The following is a 22,236-nucleotide window of genomic DNA, read 5'->3' as shown; positions in this document are numbered from 1 at the left end:
GGGCGTGAGGACCTGTGTAGAGGAATTTGGTGATAGGCATCACGCATGTCCAGCTTCGAGAAAATGGCTGCTCTTTCATCATGAGGACGATCTCATTGATGCTGGGGAGTGGGAAGCTATCCGTGATCACCTCCAAGTTCAGGCTTCTCAGGTCGATACAGATCCTGAGGTCGTTGCTGGACTTTTTCTTCACTAGTACTACCGGACTCAGCCACTCTGAGGATTCCACGGTTTCAATGGTTCCTTCTTCGACCATCTTCCTCAGGTGGGCGTCCAAAGCTGGTCTTGCGGTGGCAGGTACTGCCCTTACTTTGTGCTTGACTGGAGTGGCGTCGGGTTTCAACCGAATTTTGTGGATGAAGTTTTTCACTTTTCCGGGTTTCTCAGAAAACAGGTTTGGAAAGATCTCCTTGTAGTTTTGCGCTGCTCCTGACGAGATCATGAGCACCTGTTCCGGAGTGCTGGGATCTAGTTTCATGCTGAGTTTGTGTTGGTCATCCCACCCCAACACGGCTGGACCTTTGGGTGAGAAATACACTTTGGTGGTGGTAGACCTCCCCTTGAAATCGATCCAGGCCTTGATGTAGCCCAACAGGTCGACCGTTGCCCCTCCAAACACGGTGGGTTTTTGCCTGGTTGATCTAATCTCTACTTTTTCTTGTCCCATCATCTCCTTGTACGTGTTGATGGGCAGAATGGTGAGGTCGGATCCCGAATCAGCCATGACGCGCGTCTCCATTCCGTCCACTTTAATGGTGCAGTGTGGTTTTTCTCTTCTGGCATGGGGGGCATTGACCATGACAACCATGGGTCTGTCCTGCAGTTCATCATCATCGGTTGAGGTGCAGTCACCGTCAACACGGGACACAGTTTTCTCCCGCCACATGCATGCTGGAGCCACGTGGCCAATGCGTCCGCACTTGCAGCACTCCTTATTCCTGGCGGGACAGTCGCGGTCGTTCGCCATGTGCTTGAGGCTGGCGCATCTGTAGCATTTCGGTGCCTCCTTCTTCCTGGGACTTTTGTCTTTGGGGCCGTCGCGGGATTGCTTGTCTCTGCGACCTCTCCATTGTAGCGCCGCCATTTCGGGCACGGGCAGGTGACTTCCCGCCTCCTTGCGTCTGCTGGAGGTTTCTTCCTCCGCTCTGGCAATCTGGATGGCTTTATCGAGGGTGACCTCCTTTTCTTGGATGAGTTTGTCCTGTACTTTCCTAGAGTTGGTGTGGACAACGAGCATGTCGCAGATGACCTGTTCTGCATTTTCTCCAAAGGCGCAAAGAGAAGCGAGTTCCCTCATCCTGGTGATGTAGTCATCCACGGGCTCGCTCCCTTCCTGTTTGCGAGTGTAGAATCTCAACCTGTGCAGTACAATGTTCTCCTTATTGGTGAACCTCTTCATGATGCAACGAGTCGCTTCTTTGTAAACGTCGTCGTCTTCGACGTCATCGTCTGCCGCAGGTATTTCTTTAAGTCCGGCAAAGATGCGCTGACCTTCAACCCCCAGCACATTCAACAGCATCGCCCTCTTCCTGATGGGGGCATATCGCGTGCCGCCCACCGCTTCTAAGTAGGTGGAAAAGAGGGGTTCCCATTGCATCCACGGAATCGCCGGTGTCCCTGGCAAGGGGAGGAACGCAGGGGGTGGTGTGGAGCCTTGCATGGTGGGTCCGTGGGACTTCTGGTATCCTCGTCGCCAGTTATGTTGTGGCCTAAACAGATGACAGGACGCTGTAGTATTTCTAACGGTCTTTATTGACTAACAGCAAGTGAGGAGGCTATGCGTGGCCTGGAGGCGCGGGGCGCTTACTCACTGTTCACTGCGACCAAGTCCTGTGCTTCCCCAGTTGCTTCACTGTGGAAGGGTTGTGCACACCGGTGGCACGCTGTAGTCTCCTAGGGCCCCCATGAAGCCTCCAGTGGCTGTGGTGTTACGCCCTAGGAGTCGTGGTGTGAGTTCTATAACTCACTTCTCCTTATCCTGTAGTCAGGAGCAGCGCTCCTCGCTGACTGCTTCTGCTGGCCAGGCGCCAACACTGAAGCGGGAACATTTTCCCGCGGAGCGTGGGCTCGCGAGATCCCGTCTCGCGAGATCTCGCGAGAACACGCTCCCGCGATCACGTGATGTCCCCACACCGTCTTTATGCGATTTCCCTTTTTCTCTGCTGAATGCGGCAGAACACGTTGCGCATGTGCGAGTAAGCTTACTTTCTATTTGTCCATAATGAGCAAGACGAGGCTGCTCATCACGCTGCCTTAACTATGTCCTTGCCGGACACAATATCTTGCCCTCTCGGGCAAACACAATTATATTACTCACAGTTTGATCTACATCTCTTCAATCAGTCTCACTGGCCTTGTGATACATCGCTTTGGTCTTGCATGCATCTCCACGTCAGGTCCAGACTCTGTTGCTTTTAAATCATCATTTTGGGACCCTTCCTGACCGTCTTCCTCAGCATTCTCCTCCTCTACATTCTTTTTCTCTCATCGTGGTACAGTTTAAATTGTGATATGTTCCGTGTGACCACCCTTCCACGCGATCGGGAAGTCACCATAGATCCCTCTATCTGCGTAATGACTCGATGGGCAGGATCACATTTTGACTCTGACTTCCTCTCTTTTGTTTCCGACACACGAGAACCTTATCACCCGTTTGAAGTGTTGAAGTCCTTGCCTTCTGTCTCTCATCAGTGTATCTTTTCATCTCCCGTTTCTTTACCGCATCTTCAATCTACAGTTTCAGTAGGTCATTTACCCTAGACTCCTCTATGTGGGGAAATCTCGTTTTTACTTTCCTTTGAAACACACGCTCTGAGGGGCACTTTCCCGTCGTGCCTTGCGGTGAGTTTCTATAATCCCTGAGCATGTTGCATACTGCTTGGTTCAGCGACATCTGACTCAGCTCATTTTGTTGAAGCACTTTCTTGAGGCTTCCCATGAGCTTATCAACCATTCCGTTGGCTTGCAGCCATAACGGTGTGAACCTATGTCGTATGCCCATGTGACTCATAAATCGTGCATACTTCACACTGCTAAATGGAGGTCCATTGTCTGATTTTAATATTTCAGGAATGCCCCAATGCCGAAAAGATGCTGTCTAGTTCAGGAGGAATGCCGGTGCTAGCACCGTGCAGGAAATCATTTACACAAGGGATATTTTCCACCCCCAAACGGTCCGAAGAAGTTAACCGCCACATGCGTCCATGGAGCTTCTGACATTTCTAACATCTTGAGTGGTCCTGGGTTATCGGGTTTTGATGTACATGGACACATATGACATCTTTTTACCATGTTGTCCACCATTGCGTCAATCCCTGGGAACCACATGGTCTCTCTTATTTGTCTCTTAGTGGCCACCATGTCTCAATATCCTTCATGCGCTAGGTCCACTACTTGCTGGCGTAGATCCGTAGGTATCACTATGCACCTCCCTCGCATCACAAGACCTTCTGCAGTTGTTGACAGCTCATGCTTCACTTGTCTGAATGGCCGTATTTCTTCCTTGAAAGCCCCTTGATTTTCACGAGCATACTCTAGATCACTGTCTCTCCACCTTCGAGACAATATGAGTTCCTTTAACTTCTGTAGTATTCTATCAATCATGGTGTGATCTCTCAACATGATCATTATGGGTAGCTTTGGGGGTCCCTGCTGAGCAAGGATATTGATGTATTCTTCAGATATGGACGGGTCAAGGCCCTGTTTCAGGAGCGGGTGACGAGACATGAAATCCACTGGGTTGTACTCCTTGCCTGGCATGTGGATAAATGTGAAGTTGAAATCTTGCAATCTTAACCCTGACCTCTCAATTCTCTGAGGCATTCTGCACTGTGGTTTTCCACAGATGCTGACCATTACTTGACGATCAGTGACAACTGGAAATGGTTTCCCTAGTAAGAACATCTGAAAATGCTCACATACCCAGACAACCGCTAGTTCTTCTGGTTGTGATTACCTTCTTTCTACATCTGTTAGACTTTTGGATGCATACGCGACAATGACTCCTGGGCTCTCTCTTCCCGGTTTGTGTTGCGGCTGGCAGTTACCGTTAATTCAGTGCCCTGATTATTGCCTCTTCCACCTTGACTGATGTATTAGGCCTGCTCTCTCGCCTGTCCTTTGCTGGTTTCCCACTGTTTTGCCTGGGAGTGTGCTGTCGCTTCTGTTCATGCCATTTTCAGAATGTGATGATAGAACCCCCACCCCCCATGATTCTTAGCTTCTTCGTTTGAGAATTTGTGGAAGTCACAGTGAGCTACCAACTTGCGTATTTGAGTCGCAAAAGCATCCATGGACTCACACGTGATTTGGTATGTTGTATTGAATGTATGTCTTTCATGGTCTTTATTGCACAGAGGGTCGAAATAAATACTCAGTGCCTCTTTGAGTCCCACATATGTCTTTAACTCTTCAGGTGGGAAAGTGGGGATGAGATCCTCGATTGCATATCCTACCAGATTTATGAGCAATCTCCTGGAAAACTTGTCTTGGGCCCTTTCATTATAGGCCACCATGTAGTTCTCGAATCTCCGCAGCCATCTCTCCAAACGCTCAAGGGCCTGCTGATCCCCCTGGGCTCAAGGGCCTGGTCAGCGAAACACAGCTGCACTGGGACCTTCATCATCAGATGCTCCATCCTCTCGTCTTTCACCGTCTCGCTTCATTTTAAGACATTTTGGAAAAAGTCAGTCCCTCTTCTGATTTACAGCTTTGGCAACATGTGCTGCTCATCCAGTGGTAGTTTTGTTGGAAGATGGGTGCTATAATCCCATCCTCGTCACCAGTTCTTGTGTCTCACGTGCCCGCATACAGGTTGCTGGTAACCCAGACCGCTGCTGCGTGAAAAGCGTATGCAAAATAAGGGACAAGGAGGTAGAGAAAACAGTGTCTGTCTTTATACACTTTACCCTTTTCTCTGCCGAACGCGGCAGATCCCATTGCTCGTCACGCTGTCTTAATTATGACCTTGCCGGCCACGACAGTCCCCTTCTTTCAATTTTCATTTATTTTAAAGTGACCCCCCTAATGTGTTAACACTGAAGCAGCATAGTACTAAAGATGTCGTGATGCAAAGAACATTGCATGATGGAACTTGTAGTGAATGTAGCCACCATAGAATAGAGACAAAACCAGCATTACAGCTGCAACATAAAGTGAGTAGAAAGGCCAATAAAGTAAGACTACAGAAAAAAGTGAAGCAAATAAACAGTAAAATAGAAATGTGTGCATGCTGGAACTGGTAGAGAACAGAACTAAAAATGAACTAAGTCAAAGCCTGCTTTGCATGCTGGTACTTGTAGTAAGCCAAGCTATCAATTAACTATTGTATAGAGACTATTACATGCTGGGACCAGTAGAGAGCTCAATTTTCAGTGAACTGGGACCAAGATAATCTTGCATGCTGAAGCCAAAAGAAAAAGTTGCATCAAGCATTGTATGTGTACTTTATTCAAAAAAATTAAATATATATTGCAGAAGGAGGCATTTAAAGAACCTCTCAGCTGAGAAATCTCACCCTAGCAAGCTTAAACTTCCCAAAAAATTATGAATGCAAATTTCTCATGTTCGAATCTTAATTTTCAGATTAACAAAATGTTAGTCAATAACATACATGCCATGACTTACTGATTTCTTTGTATTCTCAATTCATTCACATAAGAAGTCTAGATATTAGTACTGTTTTGATCAAGAAGATGACAACTGTATTAATTTAAACAAAGACTTACTGGGGTCCATTGCAGTCCCTGGTGATAGTCTTGATGCCTCCGCCGCATGTTCTTGAGCAGGCACTATAAGCGCCCCATGCGCCCCAATGTCCATCGACCTGCCGCGTTTCCATGTCCTTGTCTACACACAGACCATGATGGCAATGCTGGTAAATGCAAAGAAAGAAAAAAACAAAAATGATGCACCAAGATAATAGTCCTTCTTTTAATATAGCATGTTTTGGGACTTGCATTTATCCATATAGTGCTAGGGGTCTGCAACCTGCGGCTTTCCAGATGTTTTGGACTACAAATCTCATGATCCCTCATCATTGTCTACGTTGGCTGGGAATTATGGGAGTTGTAGTGCAAAATACCTGGAAAGCAAAATGCTGCAGAGGCATAAGATGATACGCCCTTATGGAGCAAAGAGCGACAATTCATGGTACGAAAACACACTGCTGATGCTTTTCCATGAGAGAACCCAACTCAGTAGTGCGTGAAATTTTTAGTTTCTCACCATACTATTAATTGAAATCGTAGAATACATTTTAATTTAAACAAGACAAGTTGGATGAAAGGAACTATGTAGCAACTAGTCAGCAAATCAACACCTTCCTTTGAATTGTGCAGGCATGATCAAACCACATGATAGCCACTTGCTGTTATGTTCATGCAATTAAGGCCGGATTTGGAGCGCCTATGGAAACTGACATCTAAAGCCTAAGCGGCCTGATTACGAGTTGTTCAGCCAATTGGTGGCAAGTCCACTGATTTACTGCTAATCTTGGTTGCCATCAACACCACTCGATCCTGCAGCATTAGCTCTGGGATTACAAGAGGTGGTATGGCAGTGTAAGTCCCCGTTCTTGGAGTCCATAGGTCTGCATGGGCACTTGTGAGAGATTTACTGTGAGCAGTAATTCTGCATGGCACATCCAGCAATCTTTGGAGTAGTGGCGTGTCCAGACTCTTTTGACTGGGATGGCGCAAGTGTGGCACTGATTTATGCAGGGGTGGCGTGAAGTACGAGCACGCACACACATAATGATCATAGTTTGGGATAATGGCCTGGCACCGGGGATGGCCAATCAGATTCCAGGTGTTGCACGTGCCACCCCAGGCCACTCCCTGGACACACCATTATTTTGGAGGCAAACTCATAATATACCTTTTGTTCAAGGTGAATCTTCCTCCATACCTTTAAACTCTGAATTCAGCAGTGGAGTCAAACTGGCTTTAATTCCGTTAGCACCAAAAAAGTGGCAGTAATACAATTTATTTATTTATTGCATTTGTTATACGCCCAAGCACTGAGGTTATCACGGCGTAGAAGAATTTGTACATTAAATACTTGGCATGAAGCTTGGTGGTTGCAGATACATAGGGTTATGCATATTCATGGTTAACTTTACAGTTGCATTACACGTTGCATTACAATGAGCGATACCATGGTACTTAATATAGAAAAAACAAGAGGGCAACCCGAGGACGGATGACCTGAGGGATAATGTGGTAACTAACAAAGCATACAGAGGAATGAGAGCAGTGAGACATAGCCTGGTAATTCATATAGACAAACAAAGGCATACAGGAGAGTGAAACAGTGCGAAGTGCCGAATATGACCCGGGGCTGGCCCCTTAAGTCTACCTGTTAGTTCCAGTCTGCGGGTGAGGACTTCAGGTGCTGAGGCTGTCACTACCGAAACAGGGATGGGCGCACAGGCTGGCAGGCCTGTCGGGCATATGTGGGATTCAATATTTGTTGAATAAGCAGGTTTTAAGGAGTTTCTTGAATTTAGTTAGTGATGTTTCATTATTGATGTAGTTTGGGAGGGAGTTCCATACTCTGGGTGCAGCTGTTGGGAAACTAGAGTTCCCTGTTCTCGAATTGTTAAATCTAGGGATGTGTAGTAGTGTATTGTTGTTAGATCTAAGCACTCTGGTAGTGGTTTTATGGTTGATACTTTTGTTGGGATAGTTGGGTGCGTTACCTGTAACACATTTGTGTGTAATTGTGAGGGTTTTGTGCAGAATGCTTGCTTGGATAGGTAGCCAGTGAACTTCTCTTCTGTGTTGAGAAATGTGTTCACTCTTTTTTATGCCTAGAGCTGCTCTTAGTACTTTATTCTGCAATAGTTGCAGTTTAAGTAGGTTTTTCTTCGAAGTCCCTAGTAGAAGTATGTTGCAGTAATCAATGCTGGCAAGTATTAAGGCTCTGGCAAGAGTGATACAGTTTTGTTGTGAAAGGAAGGGTCAGCTCAATGCAATTAGTTTGGCAGTATAAGCAGTGGAAGAGGAGAGGGCACTAATATGTTTATTCATCGTAAGACTGGAATCTAGATAAACGTCTAATGTTTTTACTTGGCTGGAGATCGGGATGTCGGTGCCGTCTATGACCATGGCTGTCTATTGGGGGTGAAGTTTGGCTAGTTATTTTGGGGTGCCTACTATCAGAATTTCAGTTTTTTCCCCATTTACAATGACTGCAACCTTTCTACTGGACGTCATACTCGTAAAGAAGCAACACGGTCTCCCTGAAAATGTACGGTAAAACCGTTCTGAGAAGTGGTCAGGACCTTCCTGGACCACTGCTTTGAAGCTGGTGGGAGGAGCGTAGGAAGATGTTGGGCAGGTAAGCTTCTGGTCCTCCAACCTCCGCCACCTCACCACTCCACTTCTCCACCACTTCTGCTCATCTTCTCATACCTCAAACTTTATGAGCTCTCACTGGCAGTTGTACTTTAGCAACTGAATGAATGAATGAATGAATGAAATGTATTTATATCGCGCTCCACTGACCCGAAGGCTTAAGGGCGCTGAACATACAAACAATTGCACAGCAGTCAATAGCTCAAAACTGAGCACACCATCAATAATACAACATAAATAAGAGAAAAACATTGAAACATCTAAAATGAAGGGAGTACAGTAATGCAATACATGATACAGCCCTCTTCCGAGGGGGAGACGTAAATTAGTTTGGGGCAATGCTGAGCTTAGTGGCAGAGACATTTGCATGTAGAAAACTGTTCAAAGACATAGAATGGGCATCGGAAGGGGAAGGAGAAGCATAAGAATTCTAGAACTGGGAACAGAAGAGAAAAGGAGATCAGAAACAAGAAAGTCCTATTGGTTCAGTACAATGTTCAACTTTGAATGCATTGATGTTAGATTCAGGTTGGTTAATCGATGCAGGAACTGGGGGAGACTGCTAGAGCCACATCCCACCACAATGCAATCAGTGTTTTCTAAAGTGCACCAGTTCACAATTTGAGTTCTTTGGAGCACTCCAAAATCCTGTGATCTAATACAATTGGGGGCTACTTTTAAATTTAACCAAGCAAGAATTTTGTTTTTTAGAGTCTCCTTGGATTCAAAGTGATCTGGTTTCTCCACATTGGTAATGATAAAGTTTCTTTTGTCCAGGACGAAACATCTGAGATTAGGGTCTTTAATTTTAGGCATTGTTGATTTGTTTAATCGTAAGTCCTTCTGATAAGTGACAGATGGATTAAGACATTTGGCAGAAGATGAGGACCCCCTTTGTGGAGCCTCAACCTCAGGCCAAACAACAGGCGCCACTATTTTATCTTGTACTCCTGGGAGAGGGTTGTTAGATGGCGTCGGGGTAGTTTGGCAGGCTTTATGAATCTCATAATGGCCATGTGGGGTTTGAGAGGATTTATCATTTCTTTTCACTTTACGTATGACTGAGTCTTGTAGTAAAGGCGGGGGGAACTTGAAGACCTCGGGACCCACCGATAACACCCAGCACCGGAACTCCTCGAAGCTTGAGCAAGACCCCAAGTCTTGCATTAACTGATCCTTAAAGGACACCCAGCCTAGATTGTTTTTCGGGGTAGAAAATCCCTCATCAGGCTTCTCAGCAGAGATCCCTTTTCTCTCACCATGTTTTTGTAGAAACTCTAATATAGGGTACTGGTTATGCGTCGAGATGGTGACGGTGGAGCATAACCCATCTGCTCCATTCTTGTTGTCAGTGTTGAGCTTTACATTGTTACAGAGGAGTTCAGAAAGAAGATGCTGTTCCTTCTGAAGCATCTGCCTCCTTTTGGCGCTCAGCGCTAAGACCCCTGAAAAGCGACTGCTTTTCCCCTGATATTCCTGTGGTGTACAGGGTAGACATAATGCAGGGGTTAGTGAGGGGTTCTCGGTTCTCCCCGTAGTCAACTGGTCATGGAAGGGAGAAGAAGTGGATACTAAGTCTGCTTCTAATGAGCGGACTATATTCCTGTCCATACATACCTTAGGATATGACCTTGTATTAGGCATGGCTAGATGGCCGAAACATTAATGGCAATACGAAAGTGTAACAGGAAATGAAAGGAGAGAGGCACAATTACCCGCCTAATAGGTGCCGGGCCGATGTGACTTCAACCCCGAACGAGGTGCCAGCTATCAAGGACTCCCTTGGAGTGCAGCAGTCAGCCGATAGCCTGCAGATGACCGGAGCCGCTGGTAGCGTGGAGAAAGCCAGAGGGAGCCAGGAGTCGATGTGGCCCAGACGGACCTCAGGTGAGGCCGCACACAGCGTATTTCCAGGCGGACCCCATCCTTGGACCGGCGCCCCACGTAGACACGCCCACAAGCTCCACAAGCTCCACAAACCTCTGCCACACTTCCTGATTCTCTACGCGTCACAACTTAGAGAAAGGAACCCTACACTCCCTACGCACTTCCCAGCGTCAGGCTGCACCGCCTAACACGGCCGCCTCCGGCGCTGCGAAGATGAAGCTGAGTAGATCTGGTGTCAAAGGAGAAGTATAGCCTGGATTCCACAAACTTCATGTACATGGCTAATTTGTTGTGCTACACACAAATAAGCAAGTGGCGGTTAACTTCAGAAGGTACATTCCACGAATGCTGTCATTTGGTGGAACACACACACATCAGTGCTCCTCTCTAGGGCCTCCCATTGTCTTCTGGGTTTGGTATTTCTGCAAGAAGAGGAGACCTGGCCAGAAGGGAGGCTGCAAGGCATTGCGGTCGAGACAATGGTACCAATATTTTTACACCAGAACACTCTTTTTGGGGAGTCAGGGACTAAGGACCTCCCAACTCCCTCAACCTCTGGGGAAGGCTTGCCTCTATCAACTGCCTTTGTAGGCCACCTCTCCAGGTTCGGAGGGGTCTCTGCTCCTTTTCGACAGGGTCCAGCCCATGACCCCGTCACAACACTAATAGATTTAAAGTGGCCTTAACTGCATTAGACCACAAAATAGCTCAGAGGCAATACACATGTCTTGAAAGCAAGACAAGGGCAAGCAACATGGGTTTCGAAACCCGGTCCTGCCCATAGAGGCTGGACCCTGGCATGAAGCGCAATAAAAGAACACAATTGTTTTTTTAATTGTTATTACTAATGCTCTTACAGGAGTGGAGAAGGATCTCAGACCTAAATCAACCCTATTTCTGTATTTGTATCTGTATTTTATATAGCGCCTTTGTCCAAAGCGCTTTACATAGTACTGTCAACAATATGATGAATCAGAATGCAAATCAGCGTTCATAAACAGTAACATTTAAACTGTTCATAAATAATAACAATCAATTAGCATTACTGTGAGTAATAAGTCAATCAGTGTTCATAAACACTAACAATCAATTAGCGTTCATAAGAGTAAATGAATCAGTGTTCATTAGCAGATTAAATCAATTAGAGGGCTGTAGCAGGTGGGTTTTTGGAGAGGAACTGAGGATAGGAAGTAATGAGCGAAGAGACAGGGGAAGCAAGTTCCAGGGAAGAGGGGCTAGGTGCTGGAACGAGCAAAAACGGTATTGGGCACAAGGGAGACGTGGAACATTGAGTCTAAAAAGATTTGTAGAGCAGAGGGAGCGAGATGGAGAGTAAAAAGGAAGGAGAGATGCGAGACCATAAAGACATTTGAACACAAGACAGAGGATGTTGTATTTAAGTTGAGAATAGAGTGCAACCAGCCAAGAGAGGCCAGGGAAGGAGAAATTGGGTCATGGTACGGGAGAAGACAGAGTGAGCGAATTGAAGAATGATAGATACATTTAAGAGGAGCAAGGCGTAAGTGGGGAAGACAATAGAAAAGAACAATAGAATAGTCAGGAGAAGATTTCTGCCTCACTAACTGCAGCCAACATGAATTCAGATAATATCATGCACAGAACCTCCAAGGGTCAGCACTTTCACTGTAACTTTCAACATCTTTCTATGGCCCTTGGTGCAAGTCATCTTTGTGCAAAAACTCAACTTGCTGAGCGCAGAGGATAATCAGATTCATCACAGCCTGGAGAACACAATAAGTTCCCCATTAGATGAAGCTTCATTTACCACCGGACGATGGAGATTCTTAGACAGATGCTTGAGTACTCAGGGAGACCAGCAGCACCATATCAGCAACTGCCAATCACCTTTACGGAAAATGCCAGCCCAGAACCTACAGTAAATAAACATTGAGTCGTTTTTAATGCCAATCATGTGATTATCCCTCAGATGGTCAGAGTGCTAAAGAAGCAACATTTCCGACCGTACATATTAAGTGCTTCCACTCCCTACATTCAGAATGCCACATCATTGACTTCAGAGTGGTATTTGGAAATAGCACTCTAGTTTCATTGCCTGAAACAGCCATCTCATGGGCACGTCCTGTCAGTATTTTGCCTCTAAATATCCCTAATGCACGCTGGAAACACACATGCGATATATTATCTGTTGGTTTGCCCGTCTGCGCCTCCTTGTCATTCAACAGAGGTTAAAGCGAATGAACATGCATGCCCAGTTCGCGATGTGCACTGCCAAACTGCTCTCAGGCATCAAAAAATCAGGATGAGAGATCCTACAAGCAACTGTGTGGTTCTGAACATATACATTTATTTCACAAACACAGGTTTCTTTGAAGATGGGTTTTCTATTATTTTACACAGCTTTCGATAAGCGCGAAAGTGAATGACAACGGACATGGTGTGATTATATACAGTGGAAATACAAGGTAAGTATCTACCTCTAAGATGTTGAGGTAACAGCTCCACATAAGGGCACAGTCACATATGACAATAGGATAGATACACAGTTGAACAAAGTGCACCCAAGACGGAAAATGGTCCAGGGCATAGTTAACACAGGTTGTACACAACAATATCTACAAAACATACACAAAAGGTTTTTTTTCAGTTGTGTCACAGGAGATCGACACAGGAGTGTTTCGGCCATGGAGGGCTGGATTGATGCCTGTCTGCGTGTTGGCCTTCGTCAGGATAGATACCGGATGTGGTGTTGTCCGTTATATCTGTGGGTGAGATAAGGCCTGTAAGGATCTCGGGGTGTAGTTCAATAATTTAGGGATTAGTAAATAATGGCTTGGTGGTGCCATGAAGATACATCACATGGTGTATCAATGTACAGCTTACCTGCTGCTGTGATAGCAGTGGTGATGCTGTACGTGGACAATCCTTAATTGGTTGCTGGATTGTCGGTGCAAATGCACTCTGAGTAGGCCGTGGGTTCCTGATGGCTGGATTTTTGTCAGGATCCCGGTGGCTGGGTGAGGGCCTGAAAAGGTCCCTGATCTAAGAAGAAAATGTGAACCATCAGGTGTCAGTGTGGCCCGACCTGTAGTTGAGAAATTCCATGAGGGTTTTGGTGACCCTAAATGGTCTCAGTTGCTGAATGGGGGAACCATACGGGGTTGGTTTGGCCCATTTGCAAGTAGACTGGGTGGTAGGTGCTTGTTTCGGTCTAGAGGGTTGAGGAGGTTGTGACCCGACTTAGTGTTAGTGGGAGATCCGCTCTAGGAGGTGTTTTGGGTGGTGGAGGGTGGCAGCTGCCCTTGGGCTGCTGGTGCTGGCTAGCGGTGCATTGGTGGGCACGGGAACCGTCTCGACCTAGTGTTGGCTGTTTGCCCTTTATCGAGTAAAGTGCTTCTCAAGTTGTCAGGAGACAAAGCCAGAGGCGCAGTGCCAATTGTGCTGCGGTACGATTTAGAGTGTCTCTATGCAGTGGCTAAACAGAGAGTGGACTGGGTGGCGGAGTGAGCCTGCAGTGCGTGTCTCCAAGTTAAGACATTGGCAATAGCGAAGTGGTTTGAAAAAGAAATAATGCTGACTACACAGTGAAAGTGCGTAGTGCATAAATCAATTGCAGTGCGAAAGCATATTACTCTGGGTGAGCAAGTCAAGAAAAGGATCTACAAGGTGAAATTTACCATGATCCGGAGGGTACGTGTGTCACCGATGGACTCACAGCACGGAATGGTTGCTGTGAGGATTCGGTTCTCATGCCTGCAGATAAACACTTCTCTTTGAGGTTCGGAGCCAACGGGGTGAACGGACGTACTGGGAGGAGTGCGCCTAAACCACTACCCAATCGCCACATGAGTTGTGGAGGTCACCCAATGGGACTGGCCGGAGGGAGAAAGTGGCCGCCTGCGGAAGGAGCGGACTACATATGGCCCGGGTGTTCATGGGACATGTGGTCCTGTATATGTCCCAAGCGGATTTAGTGAATAAATGTCCAGGTCTGGGAAGTCGTTATAGCCGGCGCATTTGAATACTCGGCCAGGACTGTATTTAGAGAGTCAATGGTCACATGACGGGCCGGCAGCACTGAGACATGTAATAATTCAACATCTGGGTGTGTTTGTTATTAAAGCATGTGGTTTGGTATAACTCCATGTAAAGAGAAAAATGTGTGAATCGCCCATAGTGCATTTACATACAGTAGTGTTATGCAGTCGTGCTGAAAGGATTTCACACGATAGTGCACCTGGTATCTAGAATATTGTTGAAATATCTAAATCATTCTCATGCATTGTACAACACAGTGCGTGTTCCCAAGACATTCACATCCTGTATACGTTGGTACTCGTGGTGAAACACATAGAAAAAAAGGCATTTTCTCAATAAGGTGGTAATAACACATGAGTATATGTTTAGTGACCATGGTGGTGTATGCCGGGATAAGGACCAGATGATTCATACAATGTCCTTCAGTGTTGGGGGCATGCGTGTTTCTGTGGTGGATAGCTCAAGAACAGCGCCAGACGGTGCTCATAATGGTGGGCTCCTCAGATGATGCTGACATAGGAAGACATGGTGTCTCATGAGTGGATGGAGACTACTCCCAGAAGTGTTTCCATTCCACAGTGATGTTAAGGCCATTGCGGACTCAATCGAGTTTGTGGACCCATTTTTGCTCTAGTTTGATGAGGGCCAAATTGATGTCGCCTCCGTGTCTTTGTGGCTGTGGTTGTTGGAGGACAGTCCAGGTAAATTGTTCATGAGTGTGGCCTTTTCTTCTGAATTGTTCGACCAAGGGCTTGTCTTGTATCTGATTTTTGATGCAGGATCTATGTTCATTGATCTTCTGTTTCACCGGTCTGATGGTTTTTCCGATGTAAACCAGGTTGCATGGGCATCTGATGGCGTAAATTACATTCCTACTTTTCGCAATTGATGTGGTTGTTCATGTTCCATGTAAAATCCTGGTGGGTGAAGGTTTTGCTGTTTGTAGTGTAATGTCCCACGACTGGTGGGAGGTCCCACAGTGTAGCTGGTGTCTTTGTGGGTTCCAGAAAGGTATGAACCAAAGTGTCTTTGAGGTTTCTGTTTTTCCTAAAAGCAAACAAAGGTTTCTTTGCCAGGCTCCCCTCGTTTTTGATCAGGTGCCAGTGTTTATTGATCGTAGTCTTGATGAGGTTGCTCACTGGGATGAACGTGGTGACACAGACAGTCCTGTCTATTGTATCTTTGTTTCTTGTGGTGAGACAGATGGTCCGGTCGGTGTTAGCCACTCTTTTCTTGACCATTCTGATTGATTTCTTTGGGTAGCCTCTCTGTCCTAGAAAAGTCTGAAGTTGTTTAGCATGTAGTTCGAATTTCTCTTTGTCCGTGCAATTCCTGCGGATGCAGAGGAATTGTCGATAGGGGAGATTGTATTTCAACCCTTGGGGATGGTAGCTGGAAAAATGATGTTTCTGTCAGTGGGTTTCCTGAAGAGTTCAGTTTTCAATAGGTCTCCGGAGCGGTAGATATGCAGGTCTAGGAAATTGATGGCTTGATAATCCCATTCTATAGTGAACTTGATGTGGGTATTTCGTAGATTAAGCCAATGGTGAAAATCCAATAGGGAGTCATTGCTGCCTTGCCAAATCAAGAGGACGTCATCGATGTAGCAACGCCATATCTTGATGTGTGCTCTGTACCGGTTGTTGTCGTGGTAGAGGTTATCGCCCTTGTATTGGGCCATGTAGAGGTTGGCCACGTCTGGTGCGAATGTTGCCCCCATGCCCACGCCTTTGATTTGTTGGTACATCTGTTGTCCAAATAGAACAAAGTTTTCTCCCATGACTATGCGAATACACTCCAGGATGAAATTGGTGGGAGTAGTTGTTGTATCTGTCCTTTTCTCGAGGCAGGAAGCAAGTGCTTGTAATCCTTGTTGGGGGATTGAGGTGTACAAAGCCTTGACGTCCATTGTGACAAGGATAGAGTCGGTGGTGAGATTGACGGTGTCCAAGATCATAATGGTTTCTGTGCTGTCCTTGATGTAGGATTGCATCTTGCCAACGAAAGGTTTCATGAAATAGTCAGTGTATAATGATAGAGGTTCCAGTAGAGAGTCACAAGCTGAGACAATGGGTCGCCCAGGTGGTTTAGTGGCATGTTTATGTATTTTGGGCAAAATATAGAAAGCTGGTGTCCGGGGGGGCATTTTGTTCAGGAAAATGCATTTGTCAGGGCAAATCCACCCCTCTTCTTCAGCGTGTTTGGTGAGACTGATGATCTCTTCTTGAAGGCGTTGCCTGGGGTCCCTGTTGAGTTTTTTGTATGACGTGGTGTCATCTAGAAGACGCTGGCACTCTTTGTTGTAGTCTTCGGTGTTCATGACCACGATGCCCCCGCCCTTATCAGCTGGTTTGATGGTTATGGTTTTATCCACATTTAGATTGCGGAGGGATTGCCTTTCTTCCTTGTTCAAATTGTCTTGGTAGAAGTTCTTTTGTTCCAATCCACTGGTGATCGTTTGCATGACTATTTTTTCGAAAGTGTCGACTCCCCTGGGATAGTAGGGGGGGGGGGTGAAGTGAAGTTGGACTTGGGTTTTAGTCCTGTGGTATTGTCTGATGATTTCTCAGGTTCCTGGATGATGATCTCAGAATCCTGTTTTTCTGGTAGGTATACCTCAAAAAAGTATTTTAGTCAGGGTGTGAAAGAATCTTCTTAGTTCGGACTCTGTTTTGAAAGGATCTGCCTTAATCGCGGGAACAAATGATAGACCTCTTTAAAGAAGGGTCTGTTCTGCTTGGTTCAATGTTCTTGATGACAGATTAATAATGGGAATGGATGTTAAGGCTGATTGGATTACCATTGGCGTGTCCTCATGTATTGGCCCGTTTGTTGTGGGCGCCTCTTCGTTCTGCCCCGTTGGCCCCCTCTCTGAAAAAAAGGGTGTTGTGGTGGTTTATTTTGGCAAGTGTCGTTGCCAGATGGCTGTTGGAATGCAGGCTAGAATATTCCCCCAGAGAAACACGAGCGGCCAAGAGTGCTGGGTTCGAGCCTCATCACTGATGCTATTTTATTTTTTTCTATCCAGCCATTATCAAACACTCCAGGTAGGCAATGAAAACATGAACACGATTTCATGTGTGATGTACCAGTTTATTGAGCAAGATAAAAAAAGAATTAAATCCCATCATCATCATCATCATCATTAAACACATGCTAGACAGTAGGGGTTTCTCACTGGGCAGTTGAGTTCATATACACAAAATATTTGTGTTTATGCTAACACCTCCAGCAGATGGTGATGATATATGGTTAACTCGGATGTACGTGATTATTTTGAATATGAACATTTCGAAGACAAAAATGTTGAATTCTAAATGTTCGTATTCGAAATAAGCACCCCACAGCTGAATAGCCTTTGTAGACCCTGCTTCTCCCACCCCTTTACTTACTATTTGGCAGCACACTCCGCTCTTTGCTGCCGAGGCCCTGCTGCCCCAGTTCCCTTCACTTCCGTGGATGGCAAGCGGTGCTGCAGGGTCCTTTTCTTTTTTTTCCCAAAACTTTGTTGTTTTGAATGCGGGGGACACCCTTGCCACCCCCGTTTCCATTATAACTAACAAAGATGCTGGGGACCCCCGCAACACCCGCTTCCCTTGTTCACTATAATGAAAACCGAATGGTTGAAATGTTCGGCATTTTCAGCTGTATGTACTTTTGGTACAGCTGAAATCTGATCATTTCAACAATTTGTTTTTTTTTAACGATATTTTCAGTCGATTACCATTAACTCAACTATTCGGTACTTGGCTTATTATTAATAAATACTATTTAATGTTGTGGCATTTGAACTGTTCTGTCCTTTTTTTCTGCACATGCTTTTCTGGCACATGTGCAGTTTATTTTATGATTCCCTCAAGTATGCTGTACTCTGCCTGTTCATTATTCCTGTTTGTGGAATGTACATACCCCAATACCCTTCAAGGGGAAATCCCAGGAACATTTTGGGCTCCATCAGTTGATGTATCAGGGAAAAAACTCTGGCGCTTGCTACTTTATGACCCAACGGCAGTCCTAGCCATAGCGGCAATACATTTCTTAGACTTGATATTCTGTGAGCAGCATTGAGATTTTTGGTATGGTCATATTCTACCTAGAGGAAGATTACTTGTTGCGCTTTTCTACTTTCGTGAATTGGGTATTAGATGATGTTTTTTTAATGTTAGTTTGAAAACTTTTGTTAGTTTTTTATTGGGTGTTTTTAAGTTTAATGAATTGAAAGGTGGGAACATTTTATAGACTGATTTATAGGGAATTCCATTAAGGGTGACTGATACAATGTTATGAATTAAAATCATTTTATCCAAATTTAAATTACTTGAAGGAAGAAGATTTGAGAGTATAAGGAGTTTTTATAGTGGCCGTTGTAATACTGTTTTTCACCTTGCTCCTCTTTTCTCTTTCTACTCTTTGTTCCCTTTTTGATAAATTTGATGTGTCTTGTGTGTATAATGTGTGAAAAAGTTGTTTGTTAACTAAACCATACAATAAATAAATACATAAATAATCTTTTTTAATATGGGGGAATACACATGTACTGCCCTTTTTTTTAGCAAAGACCTCACCAGCAGATGGTAATATTATTTAATGGTTCTCTCACCTTCTGCAATTTGCGTGGATAAAAACATGCATTCTGTATGTGTGCCTGCTGCCTCACAAAGTGCAATCTCCATTTGCAAATCAAAGGGGGTTGGGAGCAAGTGCTACAAATCAGCATCAAAGCCTTAAATGTCAGAAATGTCTTTTGGGATGTGCAGTAGATATCTTTATTTTGTATTTCTGAGCAAGTGGCAGGTTCTGCCCGCACACAAAAACATGTTGTCATCCATGAATACACGCCAGAGGGCACTAGACAGTAGGTACTTGAAACCTGATGGGCATTTCCGATCACTGCACATTTGGTCTAATTAAACTGGCCTAGTCCCTAAAAGTTCATTTCATAACTAGATGGAATTCGAAAATAGCAAACCTATCCCCAGTTTGATCCCTCCCCGGTGACCAAATCTGGTATGGAAATTGTACTGCACAAGTGCAGAATCGTAAGTTGAAGTTCAAAGATTTTACTCAGTTCGGACCCGTTTTGTCAACCAGTGATCTTTTACCTGATGTATATATGGGAAGGAGATCAGCCAAAAACAGCATTTCGTATTGGTCAATTAGCTCCATATGAATAAAGATTGTGTAGGGACTTGGTTAACCACTGCTAATCTTTTGATACAAGGACTACATCAGGCTTTCATTTCTTTGTCAAATATATTCTGTTGCGTGTTGTCGTTGGTCCTATCAGTTGAATACAGCTAGTAATTGTGCCCCCAACAACTCTCTCTATATATTTGTTAAACTTAAATACAATTGCAATAACATACCATCTGTGCAAAAAGACAAAGAATAAAATGGTCTGATTGAAACTATAAAAATCAGGTCTTTCGCTTAATATATAACTCCAACAATCTCTTGATTTGATTAATACCCCCCACCCCCGATCTCAGTGTCCTGACTCCGCTTGGAGGGGTTATTCGACACCTTTAAGGCGAACCCCCCATAGCATGCTAGCACTGGGTGGGCTCCTTACCGAATCATTGCTGTCCTTACCGAAACCTTCCTGTCCTTTACATCAGAGAGCCTTTCTTAATACTTCAAGGGTCAGATGCTGTGGGGGTCAGGCAAATGTTGAACATCAATGGTCTCTGTAATAATCCCTCCTCACGAGCCATAAATGTATCTTAGCATTTCGGATGGGCATGGGGGCATGCACTTATTGAGGCAAAAGGCTGTGGCATCCAGGTATCTGGACCCTGGAGAAATGTAGCTAAAGGCTCCATTGGTCACCGTGCCAACGCTGGTCTCCCCGCTAGATTGGCACCTCTCTTTTTAAGCCTGCCTGTAATGGTAGATTAAACTTCTTTTTTTTTGGTGCCAAGCCAATCTGTTTACAACCAGCAGCCTGCATTGCAAACTCAGATGTAAAATGATACATTGTACAGCTGATCAAAGTATTATTATTATTATTATTATTAGTATCAATAAAATGATTATTAAGTATTACTAATCGGTCATTGTAGGATACTTTACTGCATACATATTCATTGTAAATAGAAAAGCACTGACTGTGAGGTTTGAACCCAACTCGCTTTTGCAAGGAAAATGTTTAAACCTGTATACTACTATTGCTGCACTCATGGAGCACGTCGGGCATTTATGAGGCTACGCTCACCATGCTACATCACCATGCACGTCTAGCCTGCGGGGCAGTAGATAATGCAGCATGTTGGGCCTAGCGATAATTGTGTGTATGGGCCGTAAGGTTTGTATCTAATGCCACACAGTGGTGAGTTTGGAGAGGTGGCTTTAGTTTGCATTTAGGCCAACCAGCGATGGGGGAAAATTAAATGTGTATGTGAAGCTGCTTGCCAAGGCGGAGGCAAGGTATCACAGCAACAGATGCCTTGCGGGTGTTACAGATATTGCAAATGTAGATGACAAGAACATTAGAACTTGCTAAAGTATGGGTAATGCCCAAAGTGGCATTTTACAAGATATCGGCAAGTTGGAAGTGTTTCTTAAAAAAACAAATACTTGAGTTCCAAGAATTTCACAATCAACAACAAAGATACAGGTTTCTTTGAATAACCCTATGCATATTTCATGGGTGCTTAAATTACGCCACTGGTTCCTCGATCAATACAGGATCAGGCCCAAGATAACGTGCACCATATATGAAGACTTAATGGGCAAAGGAGCAGGATATCCCAGGACACCGGCTTCCCATTAGCTGCCAACACGACATCATAGAGTCAGCTGTAACATTGCTATCACATAGGTCCTGACCTAGACCAACTTCATATGGGCCAATATGGTCCAAAGGGGGAGACAATTCCATCTCTGAGACGTGCTCAAACTATACTTAAGACCGAAATAGAACTATCAAGCTTTTAGGCAAACATAAAGACACTACTTTAAAGACAGGCCTTCAGAATGTAGACAGTCAATGGGACCACCCACCTCTGAGATAAGTTAGTAGCAACACAATGCATTCCCCACTATCACAACACAAAAAAGTCCATGTTGGAGACAGGGGAATTTTCTATTGCACGCGTAATGGGGCAAGCCAACCTAACTACCATCCTTGCTAATCAATCCTTTCAAATATGGCATACAATTTAGAGGCCAATTCACCCCAGTTTAGACACCAAAGTGTTCTGAAGCTGCTGCCAGGTGGCATGGTGGCACAGAAGAAAGACAGATCTGGATGTTAGTTTCTGATTATGATATATTTTCAGAAATCAACATTTCTAAAGAGCATTATTACTGAGGAACACGCGTCCAACAGACTTTGTTTTAAGTCTCTCTGCCTTGCTTGGAGGGCTTGTACTATGCTGATAGCACCCCTTCTGTCGGTGACACATTCCTCCACGATGCCCCTGCTTGGAGAGGCATAGCTGGAAGACTGACTAATTCTCCTTGATTTGCATGGACACTATCGTTTGATAAATGCATGAAAGCCATTGCAGAGAATATATACATAGAAGTATGGTCCAGTAATTATCAGTTTTTCTTTGTTAATTAAATGTAGAATTGTAGATTGTGCCCAAGAGCAACAGAAATTAATTCTCCCGAAAGGTTCCATGAAACATCATATTACTCGAGTTGTCTAGAACAGGGTTGCCAACTCCAGGTCTCAAGGGCCGGAAACATGTTGGATTTTCAGGATACCCCTCATTAATATTCATGAGATGAATTTACATGTAATGATTATAAATGTATGCACATTTCCTCTCAAGAATATTAATGCGGGATTCCCTGAAAACCTGTTAGTATTCCGGCCCTCAATGCCTGGAGTTGGACAACCCTGGTCTAGACTCTGACTTGTATTTCTTGGGTGGAGTGTCCCCTAACCTGATACCTGCCCATCTATCGATGCCATGTTGTGTAATGCCTCCATTCCTACTTTTTCCACCCCCTGGGCCGTTCTCCA

The 22,236-nt window shown here is 44.9% G+C and overlaps 1 protein-coding gene across 1 annotated transcript in view; it reads right to left on the bottom strand.

Annotated features, from left to right (window-relative positions):
• Positions 1 to 22,236, bottom strand: part of ADAMTS20 (ADAM metallopeptidase with thrombospondin type 1 motif 20) — a 779,002-nt gene that overhangs the window by 412,522 nt on the left and 344,244 nt on the right. Inside the window, exon 12 of the mRNA XM_069628019.1 lies at positions 5,727 to 5,872. Coding sequence (XP_069484120.1) covers positions 5,727 to 5,872 — 146 coding nt within the window. The remainder of the gene's footprint in view (positions 1 to 5,726; positions 5,873 to 22,236) is intronic.

This window comes from Ambystoma mexicanum, chromosome 12 (assembly GCF_040938575.1).
Source record: "Ambystoma mexicanum isolate Mex_15411 chromosome 12, UKY_AmexF1_1, whole genome shotgun sequence".
NCBI classification, from domain to species: domain Eukaryota; kingdom Metazoa; phylum Chordata; class Amphibia; order Caudata; family Ambystomatidae; genus Ambystoma; species Ambystoma mexicanum.
Note: the sequence above shows the minus strand (reverse complement) of the source record. Positions and strands in the feature narration are given on the sequence as shown.